Here is a 15603-nt window from a genome sequence, read left to right as displayed (position 1 = left end):
TCGCAGCATGCTGCGATTGTCAGCGTACTATGGCCGTAGTACGCCAATGCAAGTCTATGGGTGCGCAAAAAATATGGATTACACACGGACCACACGTGACTTGCGAGAAATACGCACCAGGTGTCTTTTAGCAAAGCCGGCAATTCAGTGCGCTATACAGTAAACTCACACTGACAGATTTAATAAAGAAACAAAAGAATAGATCTAGACACATAGAATACATGTGTGTATATATATATATATACACACATACATACATATACACACACACACACATTCTATGTGTCTATATCTATTCTTTAGTTTCTGTTTAGAAACCCTGTCATAGGGCTCCATTATATGTCCATTTTGCAAGCCTGCGAGAAAATCTCGCCATACGGATGCCATACGGATTACATACGGATGCTGACATGCGCAAAATACGTGACCACACCTTCATTACGGATGACATACGGAGCACTATTTAGGGGTAATTCATCCTTATTACGCATGTAAAATACTGACCGTATTTTGCGTCGGTTAGTGTGACCCCAGCCTAATAGGTGTTGTCAGACCATCGCAATTTAACCAAGACAGATTCGAAATGTTTTACCAATTGCTATATATATTATATATATATATATACACACACATACACAGTGCCTACAAGTAGTATTCAACCCCCTGCAGATTTAGCAGGTTTACACATTCGGAATTAACTTGGCATTGTGACATTTGAACTGTAGATCAGCCTGGAAGTGTGAAATGCACTGCAGCAAAAAAGAATGTTATTTCTTTGCTTAATTTTTTTTAAATTGTGAAAAGTTTATTCAGAGGGTCATTTATTATTCAACCCCTCAAGCCACCAGAATTCTGTTTGGTTCCCCTAAAGTATTAAGAAGTATTTCAGGCACAAAGAACAATGAGCTTCACATGTTTGGATTAATTATCTCTTTTTCCAGCCTTTTCTAACTATTTAAGACCCTCCCCAAACTTGTGAACAGCACTCATACATGGTCAACATGGGAAAGACAAAGGAGCATTCCAAGGCCATCAGAGACAAGATCGTGGAGGGTCACAAGGCTGGCAAGGGGTACAAAACCCTTTCCAAGGAGTTGGGCCTAACTGTCTCCACTGTTGGGAGCATCATCCAGAAGTGGAAGGCTTATGGAACTACTGTTAGCCTTCCACGGCCTGGACAGCCTTTGAAAGTTTCCTCCCGTGCCGAGGCCAGGCTTGTCCGAAGAGTCAAGGCTAACCCAAGGACAACAAGGAAGGAGCTCCGGGAAGATCTCACGGCAGTGGGGACATTGGTTTCAGTCAATACCATAAGTAACGTACTCCACCGCAATGGTCTCCGTTCCAGACGAGCCCGTAAGGTACCTTTACTTTCAAAGCGTCATGTCAAGGCTCGTCTACAGTTTGCTCATGATCACTTGGAGGACTCTGAGACAGACTGGTTCAAGGGTCTCTGGTCTGATGAGACCAAGATCGAGATCTTTGGTGCCAACCACACACGTGACGTTTGGAGACTGGATGGCACTGCATACGACCCCAAGAATACCATCCCTACAGTCAAGCATGGTGGTGGCAGCATCATGCTGTGGGGCTGTTTCTCAGCCAAGGGGCCTGGCCATCTAGTCCGCATCCATGGGAAGATGGATAGCACGGCCTACCTGGAGATTTTGGCCAAGAACCTCCGCTCCTCCATCAAGGATCTTAAGATGGGTCGTCATTTCATCTTCCAACAAGACAACGACCCAAAGCACACAGCCAAGAAAACCAAGGCCTGGTTCAAGAGGCAAAAACTCAAGGTGTTGGAGTGGCCTAGTCAGTCTCCTGACCTTAACCCAATTGAAAACTTGTGGAAGGAGCTCAAGATTAAAGTCCACATGAGACACCCAAAGAACCTAGATAACTTGGAGAAGATCTGCATGGAGGAGTGGGCCAAGATAACTCCAGAGACCTGTGTCGGCCTGATCAGGTCTTATAAAAGACGATTATTAGCTGTAATTGCAAACAAGGGTTATTCCACAAAATATTAAACCTAGGGGTTGAATAATAATTGACCCACACTTGTATGTTTAAAGTTTATTAAAATTTAACTGAGCAACATAACTTTTTGGTTTGTAAGATTTATGCATCTGTTAATAAATCCCGCTCTTGTGTGAAGTTTGAAGGCTCTAACTTATTTGCATCTTATCAAACCTGCTAAATCTGCAGGGGGTTGAATACTACTTGTAGGCACTGTATATATATATTATATATATATATATATATATATATATATATATATATATACACACACACTGATCAGATGGGTCAAGGAATTTCCTACGTGCACAGAATGATAAATTATATCCTACTAGCTTGGCCCATGCGAAACTTTCGCACACTGGTTGTCGGGGGGCGCAGGCAATTTCAGCTAAAGCAAGCTGGTCGAATGTAAATGTATTTCATGAGATAATGAACACAGACAGGTATTTATATATGTAGATTGGTAATACAATAAATTGTTTTGATAAGTTGAGAGCAAAAAATGTTTTCCGGTTGCGGTGCCACCTGCAGGTCATTGTGCCTTTCTGCAGGTTTATGAAAATGAATGTTTAAACTGTATTCAGTGATAAAATCGTGAATGTGCGGTTTGTTTGGCCATTTTCTTGTTGAAGGGAGCAAGTTTACCTTTCAAATGGTGTATCGTGTGTGTGGGTGCAGTATGAACGGGGATACAAAGGAATAACCGAAAAACAATGTTTAGAAATATTAGATTAACTTTCTCTCTGCATACATCACCACATTAATAGCAGTTCCTCACCTGTTTACACGGGGCAATGCGATGCTATTGAAAGCTATTTTTATCCCTGCATAAAAATCATAACGGAAAATTGTATGTTTTATAAGTTTGTCGGGTGATTGCAGTCATGTTTGGATGGGCTAGCTAAACAGGATCCAACTATAGCACCTGAGAATGTTCATTTGAACATTACTGGCTCATCTAAAGTGGCCATCATTTTAGCCTGTACTATTGATTTATACAAAGCTAAATGAAATAAGAATTTAATAGCTTTTCTAGATTGCTTAACCGCTTCCTGACATGCAACGTACATGTATCAGCTCTATACGACAACTGACACCTCGCAGCAACGTCCATGATCGGGTGCTAGAATGTAACAAAGTAAAGGGAAAAATAAAGTACATTTATTTGATATCGTCGCATTCGGAACGACCCGACCTATAAAACTGTCCCACTGGTTACCCCTTCAGTGAACGCAGTAAAAATAAAAAAAAATAAAAATAAATAAATATATATAAATAAATATATATATATATATATATATATATATATATATATATATATACATATACATATACACACACACATACATACATACAGTATATATATATATATATATATATATATATATTTTATCATCATTCCACCAAACAAGAAGTAGAATAAAACGTGATCAAGAAGACAAATGAAAATAAAAATGGAACCGCTAAAATGTCATCTTGTCCCACAAAACAAGCAGTCATACAGCGCAGGCAGCGTAAAAATTAAAAAAAAAAAAAAAAAAGTTCTAGCTCTCAGAATAAACCGTTGAATTTTTTTGTATGAAATAGTTTTCATTGTGTAACGTCAAAACAAAAACAAAAAAAAAAAAAAAACTATATACCGTACATACTCGAGTATAAGCCGAGGCAACCAATTTTGCCGCGAAAAACTGGGTAAACTTATTGACTCGAGTATAAGCCAGGTATGCATGGCTCCCCCATCCCCATCTTGGTATGCATGCCTCCCCTGTCATTGCATGCTTGGCTCCTTATCCCCTATCCTTGTATGTATGATTCCTGTTAAAGGGAATCTGTCACCGGAAGCTGGCGACCTCTGTAAATGGCCTGAGTGCGGTCTGTGTTTCTTCTTCTTTCTCCATCCCATCCGTGGCCCCCGTCCGCGATCTTTGCCGGTATTAGAGAAGTTCAACTCCATAGTTTGCGCGTGTGCATGGCAATCTTGCTTCGAACACGCTCAATATGCTTTGCCCAACTGCGGGCAAAGCCGAAAATCATTACTGCGCATGCGCCGGTACACTATGTCCCGGAACACAGCGAAACACCGCCCATCAGACTGGGCTATTTACAGAGGCTGCCATATTCCGGTGACAAATTCCCTTTAAAGGAAAAAAAAAAAAAAAATCCTATTTACCTGCCTGCACGCCCACCTCACAGGCATTGCATCTCGTTCCGGCCGCCAGCAGCTCTTCCTGCCGAGCGATCACTTGGCCTCGCTCATTAAGGTAATGAATATGCACTCCACGCCTATGGGAGAGGCGTGTGTATTCATTACCTTAAAGAGCGGTGCCATGTGATCGCTCGGCCAGAAGAGCTGCTGGTGCAGGAACGAACTAAATGCAGTGCCAGCAGCGAGGGTGCGCAGGTAGGCAAGTATGATGTGTGCTGGAAGCTGGTGGCTGTCACAGTGCGCCATTACAGCAGCGGCACAGGCTTTGGCTGCAGCCGCCGACTCTTGCCTGTGTGACCCGCCGCTCCCCCTCACCTGCCGGCCCTCTGGGGCAATTGACTTGTGTATAAGCAGAGGGGAGCGTTTTCAGCACACAAAAAAATGCTGAAAAACACGGCTTATACACGAGTATATACAAATCTGGCATCACTGTAATTGCACCAACCTGAAGAATAAAGTAGGCTACTTTAGCTTTGCACTGTGTACTCAAGAGCAATTGCACAACAAATGTGGGGGTCTTTTTTCTCCTGTTACCATTATAAAAATGTGTGTCTAAAGTACCGTTTTAGTGAAAAGTTAAAAGTTTCATTTTTTTTTCCTTCCACATTGGTTCAGTGGAACACAGGGCAGAAGTGATGTCACGCCATCTCTCTCGGCAGTGTACATCACTTCCTATACATGCCCAGGATTGCCAGAGAACGCGGAAGCCAACGCCAGAATGCAGGTGCGAGGCGGAGAGAAACTACGAGGCTGGGGGCTACGGTAGGCCCTCAGCCACTTCACAAAATCCAGCATTGCCAGCAGGCGCCGAAGGTTGGTGTGATCCTGCCCGGGGCAGGAGCAGCTGCGGGAGGAAGGTCTGGGACGATCAACCAAGGCTGCCCGGCTTAAAAGGTATATATAAGAGTGTCGCCGGCCCAGCTCTCAGGAACACACAGAAAAAACCTCTTCATCGATTAAGGACAGGAAAACACGGGAGATTGCGCGAAGGGGAGGGCTATTTAAACCTGTTTCCTGTCCCTAATTAGAATGGGGAGGCAACCTTCTGTGTGCTGTCGTGCAGGGGATTAGATAAAATGATGTTTTAAAAATTATGCTGGTAATTATGTAGGAGAGGTTATTTAACTGTTTTGAGTGACAAGTTTAAAAATTGCAACATTTTCACAAAATTTCCGATTTTTTCACAAATAAAAACACAAGTCATATTGAAAAATTTTTTACCACCATCATGAAGTACAATATGTCATGAAAAAGCAAGTTCAGAATCACTGGGATCCATTGAAGTGTTCTAGAGTACCGTAAATACCACAAAGTGACAATAGTCAGAATTGTCAAATTTGGCCTGGTGAAAGTGAAAACAGGCAGCAGGGTGATGAAGGGCTTAAAGAGCACCTTTCACCAACTTTTTCACATTGAACTGGACACACGATGTAATATTGGCTGCAGAGCAGCGGAAAAGTAACTACTTTTTTTTTTTAATATACTAGTATTTCAATAATGGCTAGCTTTTTTATCAATTAATCTACTCAGGTGAGTGATGACGTTTTTCATTTAATTATATTTTGGGATTACACACATCAAACAAAGTATCTGGCACCTAACAAATTAACTTAATCCTTTAACCCCAAGGTGGTTTGCATGTTAAGGATCAGGCCAATTTTTACAATTCTCACCAGTGTCAATTTATGAGGCAATAACTTTGTAACGTTTCAACGAATCCCACCGATTCGGAGTATGTTTTTTCATGACTTATTGTACTTCATGACAGTAGTAACATTTCTTCTATATGACTTTCATTTATGTGAAGGGGGGGGGGACAGAAATTTGGCGAAGATGTAGCAATTTTCAAACTTTGAATTCTTATGCCCTTATATCAGCGTTGTCACACAAAATAGTTAATCAATAACATTTCCCTGCATGACCACTTTACATCAGCACAGTTTTTTTTAAACAAAATGTCTTCTTGTTAGGAGGAAAAGTTAACCAGCAACTATTCATTTTTAAAAAAAAAACTTACCAAATTTTATTTTTGGGGGCCACATCACATTTGAAGTGACTGAGGGTCTATATGACAGAAAATCCCCAAAAGTGACAATTCTAAAAACTGACCCTCAAGGGGCTTCTTCTGTATGCCTGCTCCCAAAATCCTACAATAAAGTTACTGTACTGCGTTGTACAGTACCATTGTTTTCAATGGTAAACTGGAAAACACTGTGCACATGCTGCAGATTTTTCCGCGCGGATTTGCTGCGGGTTCAGATCCGCAGCATGTCAATTTTTTGTGTGGAATCCGCAGCGGTTTCACACCTTCTCCATTGTAGAGGTGTGAAACTGCAGGGCTATTCCGCAGGTAAGCCGCAGGTCTTTTGACCAGAGAATTTACCTGTGGATTTTTCCAAATCCGCAGCACCTAAAACTACGTGTGCACATAGCCTTAGGAAACGATTCATCATCAGTGACGCTCTGTTCAGGGGTCTATGCCAGAGCGTAAACTCCTTTGCACAGTGTTTTCCCCTATGCCCTGTACGACGAAGGCGGTATCCGGTCTGCTGACAGCTTATTACTATTCAGCCAAGTAGTGTTACTATTCCCCACAGAGGCCAGTGATGTCACCTGCAGGGGGCAGCGCTAGTCCTCCTGCACACCGGGTATAGTGACACCAATCTGCTGACGGCTTACTACTATACGGTCAAATGTTCATGGACTGTCAGAAAGGAGAATTTCAATTTCTCTTTTTAAATCTTTAAATTTTTTGAAGCAGAATAATTTGATTTTCTCAGACAAAAAAAAAAATCTGAGTGATGAAAATGAGTTTGGATAGTGATGACAGCTGCAAACAAAGTGCTTTGTGTGCTCGCTTGTGTGCTGACAAGATAGCAGGGGAGACATGATGAATGATTGATTGGATGAGCAGCAGTCACATCGCTGGTCCAAACTGAGCGCTCTCCCAGTCTATTAGAGACCAGTTGGCCTCAACAACATGGGAGAAGCGCAGTGGAACATCGGATCCACTGATAACACCAGCTTCAGAGTGCCATGATCAAACTTTGACGTATACAGCCTGCTAGGGGCGCTGTGCCCTTAGCTGGGAGACCTGCCACTCAGACTGCAGGGTGGCCTGCAGCCTAGTCAATGAGTTGTGCACTAAAAAATTAACCATTCCTTTGTCCTTGAGAACGGAGAGGATTTTTAATAAATTGCAAAGTTACTTGTTTTTCCAAGCACTTTGCTATCTTAAAGGGAACCTGCCACCTCATTTTTCAGTAATAAGCTGCGACCACTGCCTTTTGGGGCTTATCTACAGCATTCTGTAATGCTGTAGATAAGCCCCCGATCTAACCTGAAAGAGAAGAAAAACAAGTTAGATTATACTCCCCGGGGGTCCGATGGCCGTCGCAGGTCCGGGTCCTCCCATCTTCAAGCGATGTCGTCATCTTCCTTGCTCCGTGTCGTGTACTGATTTGCCCTGTTGAGGGCAAAGTACTGCAGTGTGCAGGCGCAGGGCCTCTGACCTTTCCCAGCGCCTGCGCACTGCAGCACTGGGCTCTGCCCTCAACAGGACAGAGAAGTACGCCTGCGCAGGAGCCACGACACGGAGCAAGGAAGACGCCATCGCATGAAGATGGGAGCTGCGACATCCATCAGACCAGACCGCCCCCAGGTGAGTATAATAAAACTTGTTTTCCTTCTTTTAGGTCAGATCGGGGGCTTGCCTACAGCCTTTTAGAATTCTGTAGATAAGCCCCGAAAGGCAGTGGCCGCAGCTTATAGCTGAAAAACGGGGTGACAGGTTCCGTTTAACCAATAAGAACTTGAGACAATTTCTTTAACCCCTTCACCCCAAAGCCTGTTTTCACCTTCCTGACCAGGTCCCTTTATGAGGTAATAACTCTGGAACGCTTCAACGGATCCCGGTGATTGAGTGTTTTTTTGTGACATATTGTACTTTCTGATAGTGGCAAATTTTCTTTGATACGGGTTGCTTTTATTTGTGGGAAAAAAAACGGAAATTAGAAAATTTTGAAATTTTCAAACTTTTAATTATTATGCCCTTAAATCAGAGAGTGGTGTCACACAAAATAGTTATTAAATAACATATCCCACAAGTTTACTTTACATCAGCACAACTTTGGAAACAATTTGTTTTTTGCTAGGAAGCTAAGGGTTAAAAGTTGACCAGCGATTTCTCATTTTTACAACAAAGTTTGCAAAACCATTTTTTTAGGAACCACATCACATTTGAAGTGACTTTGAGGGGCCTATAAGACAGAAAATACCCAAAAGTTACACCATTCTAAAAACTGCACCCCTCAAGATGCTCAAAACCACATTCAAGAAGATTATTAACCCTTCAGGTGTGTCACAGGAATTTTTAGAATGTGCAAGGAAAAACATACATTTACTGTATTTTGCGGATTATAAGGCAAACCCCAAAATTTGAGAAAAATAGGAAAAAAAATTTAAATAAAATGGTGGTGCTTCTTATAATCCATGCTTCTTCTTGCTTACCAGGGGTGGTGGCTGCAGTGAAGCGGGGTCCCAGGATTGCTGCTGGAGGAGGCAAGAGTGGCGTATTGCTGCAGGCTGGGATGACTGGGTGTTTGGACATGCAGCGCGCATTGGGAAGTGAAAAATAAAAAAATAATTTACATCTTTACCACCAAGATTGTGTGTTAGCCCCAAGTTGTACATTTTCACACTGGGAAATGGGTAAAACTGGCACCAAAATTAGTCCCACAATTTCTGCTGGATGTAGAAATACCCCATATGTGGCTATATAGTACTACTTAGGCTAGTTTCACATTAGCGTTTACGGCTGCAGCGTCGGGCTGCGCACGGCCGCCGCTAAGCCCCGCCCCTGCCCCGCCTCCGCCGGTAGCTCCGCCTACGGACGCAAGACGCTGCATGTGTCCTGCGTCCCCTATCTTTAGCACTGGGGACGCAGGCCGTGCGCAGTATGCGTTTGACGGCGCATGCGTCCTTTTTAAGCTGCGCCGAGCGCACCAAATTGCAACCTGTTGCGTTTGGCGCAGCGTCAAAAGGACGCATGCGCCGCCAAACGCATACTGCGCACGGCCTGCGTCCCCAGTGCTAAAGATAGGGGACGCAGGACGCATGCAGCGTCATGCGTCCGTAGACGGAGCTACCAGCGGAGGGGCGGGGCTAGCGGCGGCCATGCGCACCCCGACGCTGCGGCCGTAAACGCTAATGTGAAACTAGCCTTAGCCACACGGAGTGACTCGGGAGGGACAGAGCGCTATTTGCCTCCTGGAGCACAGATTTTCCTAGACTAGTTTGTGGATTCCATATAAAGAGCCCCTAAGTGCTAGAGAAGCAGAATCCCCACTCAAGTGACCCCATTTTGGAAATTATTTTATTACCCTTTGGGAATTTACAGCTGTAGTGACGATTTTGACTCCATGGGTGCTTTCCATGAACAGGCAGCATTGGATGTTGCCGAGTGAAAATGACAAACTGCCGTCGTAGTGACCAGTACATTATGCCCAGCTCATTCTTCTGGAGATACGCACCTGTAAATTAGCCGGGTTCTCATCACTACAGAAATGCCAAACATGTAGGCGCTAAATGTTGTTTAGGCACACTGGGGCTCAGAAGGGAGGGGGGGGGGGGGCATTTGGATTTGGGAGCAGAGAATTTGCTGAATTTCTTTTGGCGGGAGGAGAGTCATTTCGCTTTTCCAGAGCTGTGCTACCAGTAACGTGGAAGCCCACTATATTTCGGTTAACAGATGACGGACCTGAGCGGGGACTTGATTTTTTTGTGGAATGAGTGGAAGCTTTTATTGGAAACATTTTACATAATGTTTGGGATCACAGTTATCCGGCACTCTACGCTGAGCACTTACTTTGTGGTTTCCATCTAAATCTCTGAGTGACGTGATTCCGATGAAACCCCCGAGGGATCTATTCACAATAATGAGGCAGCAGAGATACTCTGGACTCTGCCTGGCCTCTGTTCAGGAGTGTCCTTTTCAGAAGTGCACAAAAGTATGTCCGACTGCACTTTTATGCAATCTTTAAAAGACGGGACATCGCCGAATCAGGCTGTGTGCCCACGTAGCGATTTTTAAGCATTTTTGCCGCGATTTTCGGCACAAAAACGTTTAAAAATCGTGTACAGAACGCCCCCCATGCATTCCTATGGCATTCCGCACATGCTGTGCTAATGCTGCGCTTTTTTCCGCGGCGGAATCGCATCGCGGAAAAAAAAAAAAAAAAAAAAAAAAAAAAAAAAAAAAAAATCGCAGCATGCTCATTCTTTTGTGCGGAATCGCAAAAAATTGTCGCGATTCCGCACCCATAGGAATGCATGAGAATCGCTTACTTCCCGCATGTGGCTATGCCCACCATGCGGGAAGTTAAGCGTCTCATGTGCGGTTGGTACCCACGGTGTGGAGGAGAGGAGACTGTCCTCCAGGCCCTGGGTACCATACCCCTGTAAAAAAAAAAAAAAAAGAAAAATCGGTGTATATTTACCTTCCGGCGTCCCGCGCTGCATTCCCGGCCTAAGCGTTCCCAGTAATGCCGTGTGGCATGGTCCTGTGATGTCGTGGTCTCGCGAGATCGCTATAGCAACGCGAGACTACGTCATCACAGGTCTCGCAAGGCATCGCTGGGAACGCTGAGGCCCGGGATGGCAGCGCGGGACGCCGGAAGGTAAATATACACCGATTTTTTTTTATTTTTTTAGCATTCTATCTTTTACTATTGAAGCCGCATAGGCGGCCTCAATAGTAAAAGCCTGGTGACACTTGTCAAACACTATGTTTGACGAGTGTGACCAACCTGTCAATCACTTTCCAAGCGATGCTTCAAATCGCTTGGAAAGTGCTTGAATATCGCACACGAAAATCGCGGCAAAATCGCGATCATAATCGCGGTGAAATCGCGTGGAAAAAAATGCGCGATTTCTGGGAAGGAGTCCGGTTTTTGGTGTGCGTTTTAACACGCAACGTGGGCACATAGCCTCACAGGTCAGACGGCGTCCACAGTGCCTCATTATATGGAATTTTCCATCGGGGGTTCTGTCTGAGTCACGTATTTGAAATATTTACATGGAAACCCCGGTGAAAGCGCTCAGCGGAGAGTGCAGGATAACTGTGCGCCAAGCCTTACTGCGGTCTTTGGGAAGCAGAATGAAAAAAAAAATCAACAGCATGTGAAGAATTGGTTTTATTTTTTTACATTGTTCCTCAAGCAGTATAAGTGATTAGGTAACTTTATTCTTCAAGTCGGTACGATTACTGTGATGCCAGATTTATATTGGGTTTTTATGTTTGGCAGCTGTCACACACTAAAAGACGCTTTTTATTGCGAAAACTAGTTTTTGCATCACCATATTTTAAGAGCTATAATTTTTTCATATTTCAGCCGATAGTCACATGAGGGCTTTGTTCTTTGCAGGACGAGCGACATTTTTATTGGTACCATTTTCAGGCACGACATTTTTGCAAGACAGAATGAACAAAAACCAGCAATTCAGGAATTTTTTTTTTTTTTTTTTATACTAGTGGTAAAATTGATAAGACCGCTTTATTCTTCAGGTCGGTAAGATTACAGCGATATCACATTTACACCGTTTTTTGTGTTTTGGCGCTTTTACACAAAAATTAGAAAAAATATTTTTTTGCATCACTTTATTCTGAAAGCTATTCAAATCCCACCAAGGACAACATCTGCAAGGAGTTTGTATGTTCTCCCCGTGTTTGTGTGGGTTTCCTCCCACATTCCAGAGATGTACTGATGGGGCTCACAATCTAGAATCCCTATCGGGGACAGTGATGATGAGGTGTACAAACTGTGGATTTAAAAAAATATTTGTACACTTTGTAATCTTTTTTTCTTTTAACTTTTTTACATTGTCTCAGCATGGGACATTACTATTTTATATCAGATCGATGATCTGACACTGCACTGCAGAGCATCAGATCATGATCTGACAGGCAGGGAAGGAAGCATGCCACTGCCTGCTCCCAGCAGGCGCTCAGGAGCCACCTTACCTGCAGGACCCTGCGGCCATCTTGGAGCCGGGGGTCTCCATGGAGGCCATCAGGACAACGCGATCGCATTGTGTTGTCCTGATGGAAGGTTCTCTATGCCGCTGTCACTATTGACAGCAGTATCAGAGGGGTTAAATGCCCTTGTTCGGTGCTAGGACCGATTGTGGGCATTGCTACAGGGTGTCAGCTCTCACATACAGCCGACACCTGCACACGATCCTCACAGCGCTCAACATGAAGCCGCGCAATCGGTGCGCCGTACTCGTAATGCTGTTTATGGGAACGCATCTCCCGCAAAGCAGTACTAGTACGGCGCATGTTGGGAAGGGGTTAAGCATCGTTATAAAGAAGAGTGGGCTAAAAATCCTCCAGAACAATGTGCAGGACTGAAAGTCACACAGAAAACGATTACTTCAAGTTATTACTGCTCCAGGTGGTTATATAGATTTATTGGGTGTACTTATTTTTTCAGAAAAGGCATCTGCTTTCTACCCTAGTCTTTGTTAAATAATGACAGGATGTAATTTGTCATGTGCAGTCCTTCTGAGGATGCAATTACCTAACTTTAAGACAGACTATAAATCATTATTTTCTCCAGGGCTGTGGAGTCGGAGTCGGAGTCGTGGAGTCGGAGTCGGAGTCGGTGCTCATTTTGGTGGAGTCGGAGTCGGAGTTGGAGTCGGTATAAAATGGACCGACTCCTAAAATATATAATAAATTGGGTACAGTAATTCAATGCAGGATGTGCTGAATATTTTTTCATAGGAGTTTGGGAAAGTTATGAAATGTCCTATAAATGGCTGTTATATTCCTGATCTAAGGCTACATTCACACACAGCGTTTTTCCTGTGTTTTTTGAGGATACGTTTTTCCGCTGCAAAAGCTGATCATCTTTTTAAAAAACCGCATCACCTGAAAGGTTTTTGAGCTCATAGATAATGTTTTCAATAGCAAAAGCAGATTAGAAATCTGCTCTATCTATACATCCATTTATCCATATCTGTCTATCCATATCGTATCTGTACCAAAAAGAATGAAAACCGGGTAGTACACCAATATATATTCTGTTCTATCTAAATATCTTGATTATTGGATCATAAAAATGATTAAATGTCTGAGGTTCACATTGTACTACAATAAATTTTTCACTTAAATATAAGCAATATGTGTGGGAGTCGGAGTCGGTGTAAGGGAAATTGAGGAGTCGGAGTCGCAGGTTTGGCTTACCGACTCCACAGCCCTGATTTTCTCCCCAAGTGTCTTATTGTCTGCAGAACTGACATTACCCGACCAGTGATGCAGCCAACAGCTCTGTCTGAACAGACGGCACCATGATTGGCTGCAGCGCTGTCGATATGCCATTAGAGCTGCAAACAATAACAAACACGGGGAGCAGAGACTCAGCGCTGGACCCAGGTAGTGTGAAGAAAGCAGTTTGTTTTCATAAAAATAAACTGTGCTAATGACACCTGAAAACCCCAGGTGTAGACGACCACATAAAAAAATGAACGAGCAAGTGCAATATCATGCAAACTGGATATTTTTTCTCAAATCACTGTGGTTAGTGAAGTTGTGGCCAGCGCCCCGGCCCGCGCCAAGCTACGGGCCCAGAGGAGGCCAGCGCCCCGGCCCGCGCCAAGCTACGGGCCCAGAGGAGGCCAGCGCCCCGGCCCGCGCCAAGCTACGGGCCCAGAGGAGGCCAGCGCCCCGGCCCGCGCCAAGCTACGGGCCCAGAGGAGGCCAGCGCCCCGGCCCGCGCCAAGCTACGGGCCCAGAGGAGGCCAGCGCCCCGGCCCGCGCCAAGCTACGGGCCCAGAGGAGACCAGCGCCGCGGCCCGCGCCAAGCTACGGGCCCAGAGGAGACCAGCGCCGCGGCCCGCGCCAAGCTACGGGCCCAGAGGAGACCAGCGCCCCGGCCCGCGCCAAGCTACGGGCCCAGAGGAGACCAGCGCTCCGGCCCGCGCCAAGCTACGGGCCCAGAGGAGACCAGCGCCCCGGCCCGCGCCAAGCTACGGGCCCAGAGGAGACCAGCGCCCCGGCCCGCGCCAAGCTACGGGCCCAGAGGAGACCAGCGCCCCGGCCCGCGCCAAGCTACGGGCCCAGAGGAGGCCAGCGCCCCGGCCCGCGCCAAGCTACGGGCCCAGAGGAGGCCAGCGCCCCGGCCCCTGCACCCCTCTGTACCCATAGCTGCCATATTAATACATAGAGCAGCATTACATACAGCACCGTCCGCACACAAAGCACAATACACATAGCCCAGTGCTGTAGACCCCACATGACACATGGATACATTACCCCGGTGCCTGCAGAGCTGGCCGCACATGCCTCCTCAGCAGCACACGCCTCCGTTTGCTCCTCGTCCTCCGAGCTGCTCTTCAGCTTCTTGGCCTGACTCTCTGTTTGCTTGGAGGTTGATGAGGAGATATCTCCGGTCTCTTTGGCCTGCACACTGCTCTCCACGGTAGCGCTTGCCTCTCCTTTCTCCACGGTAGCGCTTGCCTCTCCTTTCTCCACGGTAGCGCTTGCCTCTCCTTTCTCCACGGTAGCGCTTGCCTCTCCTTTCTCCACGGTAGCGCTTGCCTCTCCTTTCTCCACGGTAGCGCTTGCCTCTCCTTTCTCCACGGTAGCGCTTGCCTCTCCTTTCTCCACGGTAGCGCTTGCCTCTCCTTTCTCCACGGCAGCGCTTGCCTCTCCTTTCTCCACGGCAGCGCTTGCCTCTCCTTTCTCCACGGCAGCGCTTGCCTCTCCTTTCTCCACGGTAGCGCATGCGTCTCCTTTCTCCTCAGGATGACATGCCTCTCCTTTCTCCACGGTAGCGCTTGCCTCTCCTTTCTCCCCGTCCTCCGGGCTGCTCTTCAGCTTCTCGGGCTGCTCGGCGGGTGGTGATGACATATTTTAGGCCTCTTTGTCCCGCGCTCACTGTAACGAAAATGGGGTCCAAAGAGGTCACGTGACCGGAGAGGAAAAGGCAGGGCTAGTTCTGTAGGCAGCGCCAAGGAAAGCGGAAGAGATTGTTGCTAAGTAACCGCAAGACAGTGAGCCCGGGGTGTGAGAGGGATGGCTTTCTGTGAGAATCAAAAGCTTACTCGGTTACTGTGGTGACACGTACCTGAGGCACCTCCACACAGACCCATCCTGAGGCACCTCCACACAGACCCATCCTGAGGCGCCTCCACACAGACCCATCCTGAGGCGCCTCCACACAGACCCATCCTGAGGCGCCTCCACACAGACCCATCCTGAGGCGCCTCCACACAGACCCATCCTCAGGCGCCTCCACACAGACCCATCCTGAGGCGCCTCCGCACAGACCCATCCTGAGGCGCCTCCGCACAGACCCATCCTGAGGCGCCTACACACA

At 46.0% G+C, this 15603-nt stretch overlaps 1 protein-coding gene across 16 annotated transcripts in view; it reads right to left on the bottom strand.

Annotated features, from left to right (window-relative positions):
• LOC141063498 (heterogeneous nuclear ribonucleoprotein L-like) overlaps window positions 1-15276 on the bottom strand; it is a 187943-nt gene extending 172667 nt beyond the window's left edge. For 11 of the 16 annotated variants that reach the window (XM_073557574.1, XM_073557570.1, XM_073557572.1 and 8 more), the window contains exon 1: window positions 14538-15275. In XM_073557574.1, coding sequence (XP_073413675.1) covers window positions 14538-15134 — 597 coding nt within the window. In that variant the 5' untranslated portion in view covers window positions 15135-15275. Of the gene's footprint in view, window positions 1-14537 lie in introns of all 16 variants that reach the window. The other 5 variants (XM_073557567.1, XM_073557568.1, XM_073557569.1 and 2 more) reach the window with 2 other exon arrangements.
• Window positions 15277-15603: the final 327 nt, after the last annotated feature.

Source organism: Dendrobates tinctorius, unplaced genomic scaffold (assembly GCF_039654945.1).
Source record: "Dendrobates tinctorius isolate UK_male_01 unplaced genomic scaffold, ASM3965494v1 ptg000250l, whole genome shotgun sequence".
NCBI classification, from domain to species: Eukaryota; Metazoa; Chordata; class Amphibia; order Anura; family Dendrobatidae; genus Dendrobates; species Dendrobates tinctorius.
The sequence above is the reverse complement of the archived record's forward strand: the minus strand, read 5'-3'. Positions and strand labels throughout refer to the sequence as shown.